The sequence below is a fragment of the Brassica oleracea genome, chromosome C3 (assembly GCF_000695525.1).
Source record: "Brassica oleracea var. oleracea cultivar TO1000 chromosome C3, BOL, whole genome shotgun sequence".
Lineage (NCBI taxonomy): Eukaryota > Viridiplantae > Streptophyta > Magnoliopsida > Brassicales > Brassicaceae > Brassica > Brassica oleracea.
The window spans coordinates 21,803,437-21,810,402 of NC_027750.1; the positions used below are offsets into that span (position 1 = coordinate 21,803,437).

General features: G+C 35.8%; 2 protein-coding genes across 2 annotated transcripts; one reads left to right on the plus strand and one right to left on the minus strand.

Annotated features, from left to right (window-relative positions):
• The first annotated feature begins 2,437 nt into the window (after positions 1 to 2,437).
• LOC106335495 (hypersensitive-induced response protein 3-like) lies at positions 2,438 to 3,945 on the plus strand. The gene is made up of 4 exons (XM_013774026.1): positions 2,438 to 2,782; positions 2,856 to 2,976; positions 3,052 to 3,240; positions 3,318 to 3,945. Exons 1-4 carry the CDS (start codon positions 2,594 to 2,596, stop codon positions 3,677 to 3,679), a joined length of 861 nt encoding a protein of 286 aa, XP_013629480.1. The 5' UTR covers positions 2,438 to 2,593; the 3' UTR covers positions 3,680 to 3,945.
• Positions 3,946 to 4,153: 208 nt separating this feature from the next.
• On the minus strand, positions 4,154 to 6,097 carry LOC106335496 (mitochondrial outer membrane protein porin 1). The gene is made up of 6 exons (XM_013774027.1): positions 5,899 to 6,097; positions 5,596 to 5,663; positions 5,349 to 5,459; positions 5,090 to 5,176; positions 4,777 to 4,985; positions 4,154 to 4,684 (listed from the first exon to the last, which is right to left on the minus strand). Exons 1-6 carry the CDS (start codon positions 5,945 to 5,947, stop codon positions 4,378 to 4,380), a joined length of 831 nt encoding a protein of 276 aa, XP_013629481.1. The 5' UTR covers positions 5,948 to 6,097; the 3' UTR covers positions 4,154 to 4,377.
• Positions 6,098 to 6,966: the final 869 nt, after the last annotated feature.

The following is a 6,966-nucleotide window of genomic DNA, read 5'->3' on the forward strand; positions in this document are numbered from 1 at the left end:
TCGATGTCATACCTTAAATTGGTGAGATAAGTTCCTTAGCATACATAAGGCTTCTCCAAGCACACAGAATCACAAACGAAAGTAACCCACCCAGAATCGTTAGCTTCTATGACTCTATGAACCATAAAAAATTTAGAATCAAAATCTTGGGTTTTTTTAGCTCATTGTGGAGAGAAAGTGAGAGATATGTTGTGTTTAGTTCACAAGAATGGAAAAAGAAGAAGGGTAAATCGATTTTGGGAGCATTAAGAGCTTCAAATTGGTTGTTCATGGTGGTTGTGGTATTGATGACAATGGCAATCTTGTAATTACTTGAAGATGATGAGGGTGAGAGAGTAAAGATGTCATTTTCGAAAAAAAAAAAGAAAAAAAAATTGATGGCATTTTCGTAAATTATATGAACTTGTGGGGTGAATAGGGCAAAACCAATTTTCAAAAAAAAAAGAGGTTAGTTTTGTGTTTGACTTTAAGTTGTAGGTCAGTTTTGCAAAAAGCCCAATTAATTATGGCTACATATTACTTTAGTAAATTTTATTGATATATGATTATGTGGATGCTATGATATTAAGTTTTTTTGATTAATTTCTTTTTGTTATTGAATTAAAATTTCAAAATGTTACACTACTTTTGATTTTTTACAAAACAATTTTTTTTGTGTTGCATTTCAAAAAACTTATTTTAACATCAAGGTTTTTATATTTTGTAAAATTTGGAGTATTATCATTTTGCATTTGAAATACTAGTTTTCAAAATTATATATTGGATTAAGAGAAATTAGAAAAATTACACAACTATTTTGTGTTTGAGAGATTTTGGGACGGGGTGTAGAATATATTGGATTATATGACGACTTTTAAATTTTTTTTGTTAATAAATTAATATATTATTTTATAAAAATATATGAATGGTGTGATTAGTGACAAAGGAAATGAGAATGAACATTTGATTCCTTATGGTTTCCATAAAAATACAATATTCATAAGGAATTAATTTTCTTTTCTGTTTCTTATCATTCTTTTTATTTATAGAGAATAACAAAAGAAAATTATTTCTCATTATTTTTGAAGAGGAACCATCATTCCTATTCATTCATTTAATTTTATTCTTTTTTATTTGTTTCTAGTGTTCCTCGAATGGTCACCAGTGACGTCCAAAATTTTTGGGACGGGGGTATAGAATATCAACAATGTATGGTATTGGGTATTGCTAAATGTGGAAGAACTTGTGCTTTTAAATCTTTTGAATTTTTCCTCTTTTGATTTTTGTACTCATCCAGTCATCCGCTTGTCGCTTTGAATAGATCAATCGAATATTTGACAAACAAAATAATGTCATAGTGACACCATTTCTTACGTGAAATTATTATTATTATCCAGATACTCAAATGCAAGTAATCCATTTTCTATGGTAAACATGCGAGCCGCAAGGACCGACGACTTTTATTCAAAAAATTCTTAACTCTAAATTTTGCTTGCTTTTTCTGTAATTTGTTTGAATTTTAATTTCGAAACCCTGCACATAACCGCTACATGTAATATAAATAAAATAGAAAACAATATTAAAACCCACCTTGTTTTTTTTTTTTTTTTTTTGGAACCCTACACATATTCCAGTCCACGTTTTCCCTTCAACTTTGATTATCCATATATTGGTGGCTTGTCGTGTGCAAAGGCTATCAAAGTAGTATATTTGATTCTCTTAGAATATCAGCATTCACAACGTTTTCGAAAAAAAAAAATATTAAAATAAACAAAACCAATGAACTTGCCTCTTGTGAATTCATTCTAGTGAACCCGGATCATGACTATAGTGCGGACCCCACGACACGTGACGGCCCGCGATTGATCCTATCAATAATATATATTTTTTTTTTAAACAAAAATCAAAAAAAAAATAAAAAAAAAAATGCTTTCACTAATGCTGATGGTCTTAACTACCAAGAAACTATCATAAACTCATAAAGTATACCTCGCGTTTTTCTTCTATAATTAATTTGTAAACATTATCATATAAGATAAACAATTATATAACTCACACAAGTGTATCTGGTGGAGGTGGTTAACCCGTTTATCTGAAGTTTTGTCAAAATAAACAAAAAGAAAAGAAGAAAATATCTCCAAGAACCAAGATATACATTAGACTTTTCAAAAAGAAACGTCACCTTCGAATAAAATAAATACGATAATTTTCGAGGAATAGTCACATGACATGGTGTCACGATCATCATCTTATTCATCTTATCTACTTCCTCTCGCTCTGTTTCGTACATGATGTTTTGATTGATCGCACAAAACTTAAGAAATCGGTGTTTCTTAAAAAAATAACTTTACAAATATAATTTAAAAATCACTTGACCAATTAAAAAAATAACTACTTCTAGTAAAATTAAAATAATATAAATATATAAAACTTCATCTATTTCGAAACAACCTATATTTTCTAAAACATTATCTATTATCAAAGGGAGAATGAGTATATAACAACCCCTCATGCGACTTTTCTCTCTTACACAACCCTTTACAGAGCACTATAAGGTGGAAAAGACGATACATATTCTAAATCATCCTTGTTCTTATCCTTACAAGACTAAGTAATGGGAAACCTTTTGTGTTGCGTGCTGGTGAAGCAATCAGATGTGGCGATCAAGGAGAGATTTGGCAAGTTTCAAAAAGTTCTTAATCCAGGTCTCCAGTTTGTGCCCTGGGTCATAGGTGATTATGTTGCCGGTCACCTCACTCTTCGTCTCCAACAACTCGATGTTCAATGCGAAACAAAGACAAAGGTAAGCAACTCTCAAAACATATATGTATACATATAATACACATATCTCCTTATAAAATATCATTATGTATCAGGACAATGTGTTTGTGACAGTGGTTGCATCCATACAATACAGAGTCTTGGTTGACAAGGCAAGTGATGCTTTCTACAGACTTAGCAATCCAACATCACAAATCAAAGCCTATGTCTTCGATGGTAACTACTCCTTCATCATCTTATTCTTCATTTCCCAGTAATTCTAAATTCTGATATTGGTTCTGTTTTTCTCAGTGATCAGAGCATGTGTACCAAAGCTGAACTTGGACGATGTGTTCGAGCAGAAGAATGAAATAGCAAAATCAGTGGAAGAAGAGCTAGACAAAGCCATGACTGCTTATGGTTACGAGATCCTTCAAACCCTTATCATCGACACCGAGCCTGACCAACAGGTTAAACGCGCCATGAACGAAATCAACGCCGGTAAGTCATATAATCTTTTCAATCTTAGAACCACAAAATAAAAGTTATGTCTCTGATCTTGAAATAAATCATTACAGCGGCGAGGATGAGAGTGGCGGCGAACGAGAAAGCAGAGGCGGAGAAAATCATTCAGATAAAGAAAGCAGAAGGTGAAGCTGAGTCCAAGTACCTATCTGGTCTCGGTATCGCTCGTCAGAGACAAGCTATCGTGGACGGTCTCAGAGACAGTGTTCTTGGTTTCGCCGGAAACGTGCCGGGGACGTCAGCTAAGGATGTGTTAGACATGGTGATGATGACCCAGTACTTTGACACCATGAGAGACATCGGAGCTCACTCCAAATCTTCGTCGGTGTTTATTCCTCACGGTCCCGGCGCCGTCGCTGACGTGGCAACACAGATTCGAAATGGATTACTGCAGGCCCACCAGACCAATGCCTAAAGGGCTCAGTCAACTATCTAAAAGTCGTCTTCCCCAGTAAATTATAATGGTATATATATATATATATATTTTTTTTTTCTTTTCTTTGTTATCGTGATTGTGGTTTTATATTTTCTTTTGCCAGATTTAATAATTGTGTCTGTCTCTGTGATTTTGTAAATATATTGCCAATTAAGTTTGTATAAAAATTAAAGATGTAAGTATAACTCTTATCTCTCACTGTATTTGGTTGTCAATCGAAATAATATACGTGTGTTATGGCCCAAGCTACATACACGTAGGTAGACCTTAGAAAAGTCAACTCATTCAGCTCTGGGTAATTTTCAGGCGGCCCACTTACTTAACACGAGCACAATTGAATATCCAATCTTATAATAAGTTCTCACCTACTTCACATAATAGAGTGAGAACATAAGATAGTGTTGAAGGAAAAAAAGAGCCCAGGAAAGTCTCGAAAACAAAATCGAGTGGAAGGAACAAAGTGCATAGCATATAAGTAGAAACAGAACTCAAAAGGATTTTAATGTTTCATCGTGTCAACAAGACAGACGACCTTTTTCAGCCGTTTTATTCTCTACAAATCCGACAAGAAAATGGGGGAAAGTTTTTAGCAGTAGCCATTAAAACCAACAAACCAAGCAGAGGAAAACAGAACCAAAGTCGGAAAAAAAAAAAACTATTCTTTGCTTGGCTCATATTCAAGGCTTGAGAGAGAGGGCCAATCCAACCTTCGCATTCTTGTCAATAGCCTTGGTGTCAACTTCTCCAGAGATTGTGAAGAAGGACCCGGGTGTCCACTGGTGCTGAATGAGTGCATTGGCAATCCCGGCACTGTTCACACGTGCCTTCACCGTGGTCAAGGGGTCAAGTGAATGCTGCGTTCCCACGGTTATGGTGTTGGTCTTGCTAGAGAACTTGTGGCTCACTTCTGCTCCAACCGCAGTGTTGAACAGCGGGTTAACAATATGATAGTATGAAGCGTTGACAGAATCTCCTTTGTCATTCCTAAACAAACAAGAAAAAGCCAAGATATCTATTAAATTTGATCAAAGACCCAATATTTAATCCGCAAATTCCTCGCAAGAATTTTGACTTACAGGGTAAGGGAGGCAATTAAATCATCCTTGGTGAAGTTAACACCAGCATTGATCTTGGTGAAATTGCCGGATTTGGTGTCGAAGGAAACATCAGTACCAGCAGCTAACACATTGGTTCCAATAACACCAGAGAAGTTGACAGTGGGGTTCTGAGTCAATCCCATGCTCGTGCTGATACCAGCGTAGTCATGCAAGTACTGAAGCTCAATCTGTTTGGAGAAGTAAACACAATTATAAAAAAGAATATGAAGTTAGAAAAGCAAGGCTATCAAACTTATATCAAATATCAGAAGCTTGCTTGAATAGTGAATACCTTGCCGGAGTTTTGGTCAGGGGCCCTGAAGCTGAAGATGGACTTGAGCCCAGGTGCAGCCTCATCAACCGTAGCAGTGATCAAAACCTGGACCATTATACACAAACATAGATGTTGTTACTAGCTTAGGAGTATATACAAGGAACACAATGTTTACAAAAGAGTATCCAGTAACACAGTACTCTCCAACAGACACATAGATGTTGGTTGATTAGATAAGATAATCTGATACAAGTTGGGCAGGAGGAACAAAACTTACGGTATTGTCAGTGCAAACTCTCAAGTCAGTAGTGATGTTCTTTTGCTTCAATTGAAAAGTGACGTCTCCTAACAGTAGGTCACCTTTCTTAGTTCCAGTTGAAGTGATGGCCTAACAAAAGGAAGAGGATAGTAGTTCACAGAGGTGACACACTTAAAACAATCAAACAACTCAAAAGTAGAGTTAAAAGCTAATCAGTAATTAGAAGCACAACTCCGAGAACATTTATCATCACTTAGAAACTTACAACACCAGCTGGAGAGTGAGTGGTGATACTCAATTTGTGGTCGCTGTTGCGGTCCTTGTACAGAAGATCTGCAATCATTCAAAGCAAATGATCAATTTCAATCGAATAATACGCATGCCAATAACATTGATTTTTTGACCCCTATCGGGATCCGAAAATCTTAAACCGATTGCAAGAGCTTCGAAAACAACCCAGATCATTAAACCCTAAACGGAACCCTAATTTGCAACTATCGGATTCGCAGATACAGATTCATTCATCGCAATGAAATGGAAAGCAGTGAGAGAGAGAGAGAGATTTGACCTCTGACTTTTTTGCCGATGTCGGTGTAGAGACCTGGACCTTTCACCATTTTTGCTTTGCTTTGCTTCCTACCACAAAGAACAAAAGATACCTCGAGAGATAGAGAGAGAATTGCAGAACGATAGTCGTGGCTGGCGTCTATAAGGAAGAGGTTGAAGAAAGCCCTAATTTTTATTTTCCTCCTTATCAAGCAAAATTTTATCAGCCGTTGGATCGAGATAACCCATCTTCCTCTTCTGTACTAACTACGTGGCACTCAAGCGGCGTCGTTTACTTCTGTCCTCTCTTTCCGGGTAATCAATCGGTTTATACTTTGATTTTGAACAAAACTTGGGTTCACCCCAATGGTGCCATGTAACATTAGAAAAAAGAGTTATTCTTTGGTTCACCCCTAGGATGAACCTCTACGTTCATTGACCAATAGGAGTTTATTATTTCAAATTCGATATCTTTTAAAAAAGGAAACAAAATATTATCAAGTTATATTATGTTTTTAAAATAAAAAAATGAAAAAAAAATAGCAGCTACAGAAAAAAAGAATTAAAAAAATTTTTTTAACGTCGTCAGCAAAACACTAAACTCTAAATCCTAATCCCTAAACCCTAAATCCTAAACCCTAAACCCTTGGGTAAACCTAAACCCTTGGGTAAACCCTAAACCCTTGGGTAAACTTTAAACCCTTGGGTAAATCCTAAAGTCTAAATAAAAACACTAAACCCTAAAACTCTAAACCCTAAATCCTAAACCCTAAACCCTTGGGTAAACCTAAACCCTTGGGTAAACCCTAAACCCTTGGGTAAACTTTAAACCCTTGGGTAAATCCTAAAGTCTAAATAAAAACACTAAACCCTAAAACTCTAAACCCTAAATCCTAAACCCTAAACCCTTGGGTAAACCTAAACCCTTGGGTAAACCCTAAACCCTTGGGTAAACTTTAAACCCTTGGGTAAATCCTAAAGTCTAAATAAAAACACTAAACCCTAAAACTCTAAACCCTAAATCCTAAACCCTAAACCCTTGGGTAAACCTAAACCCTTGGGTAAACCCTAAACCCTTGGGTAAACTTTA

Excerpts from the sequence above, each read along its gene's own strand:
- LOC106335495 (XM_013774026.1), top strand. The coding sequence starts at position 2,594 with ATGGGAAACCTTTTGTGTTGCGTGCTGGTGAAGCAATCAGATGTGGCG. Across the intron at positions 2,783-2,855 it reads AATGCGAAACAAAGACAAAG|GACAATGTGTTTGTGACAGT; the intron begins GTAAGCAACTCT and ends ATTATGTATCAG. Across the intron at positions 3,241-3,317 it reads CATGAACGAAATCAACGCCG|CGGCGAGGATGAGAGTGGCG; the intron begins GTAAGTCATATA and ends AAATCATTACAG.
- LOC106335496 (XM_013774027.1), bottom strand. The coding sequence starts at position 5,947 with ATGGTGAAAGGTCCAGGTCTCTACACCGACATCGGCAAAAAAGTCAGA. Across the intron at positions 5,664-5,898 it reads CATCGGCAAAAAAGTCAGAG|ATCTTCTGTACAAGGACCGC; the intron begins GTCAAATCTCTC and ends GAATGATTGCAG. Across the intron at positions 5,460-5,595 it reads CTCACTCTCCAGCTGGTGTT|GCCATCACTTCAACTGGAAC; the intron begins GTAAGTTTCTAA and ends TCCTTTTGTTAG.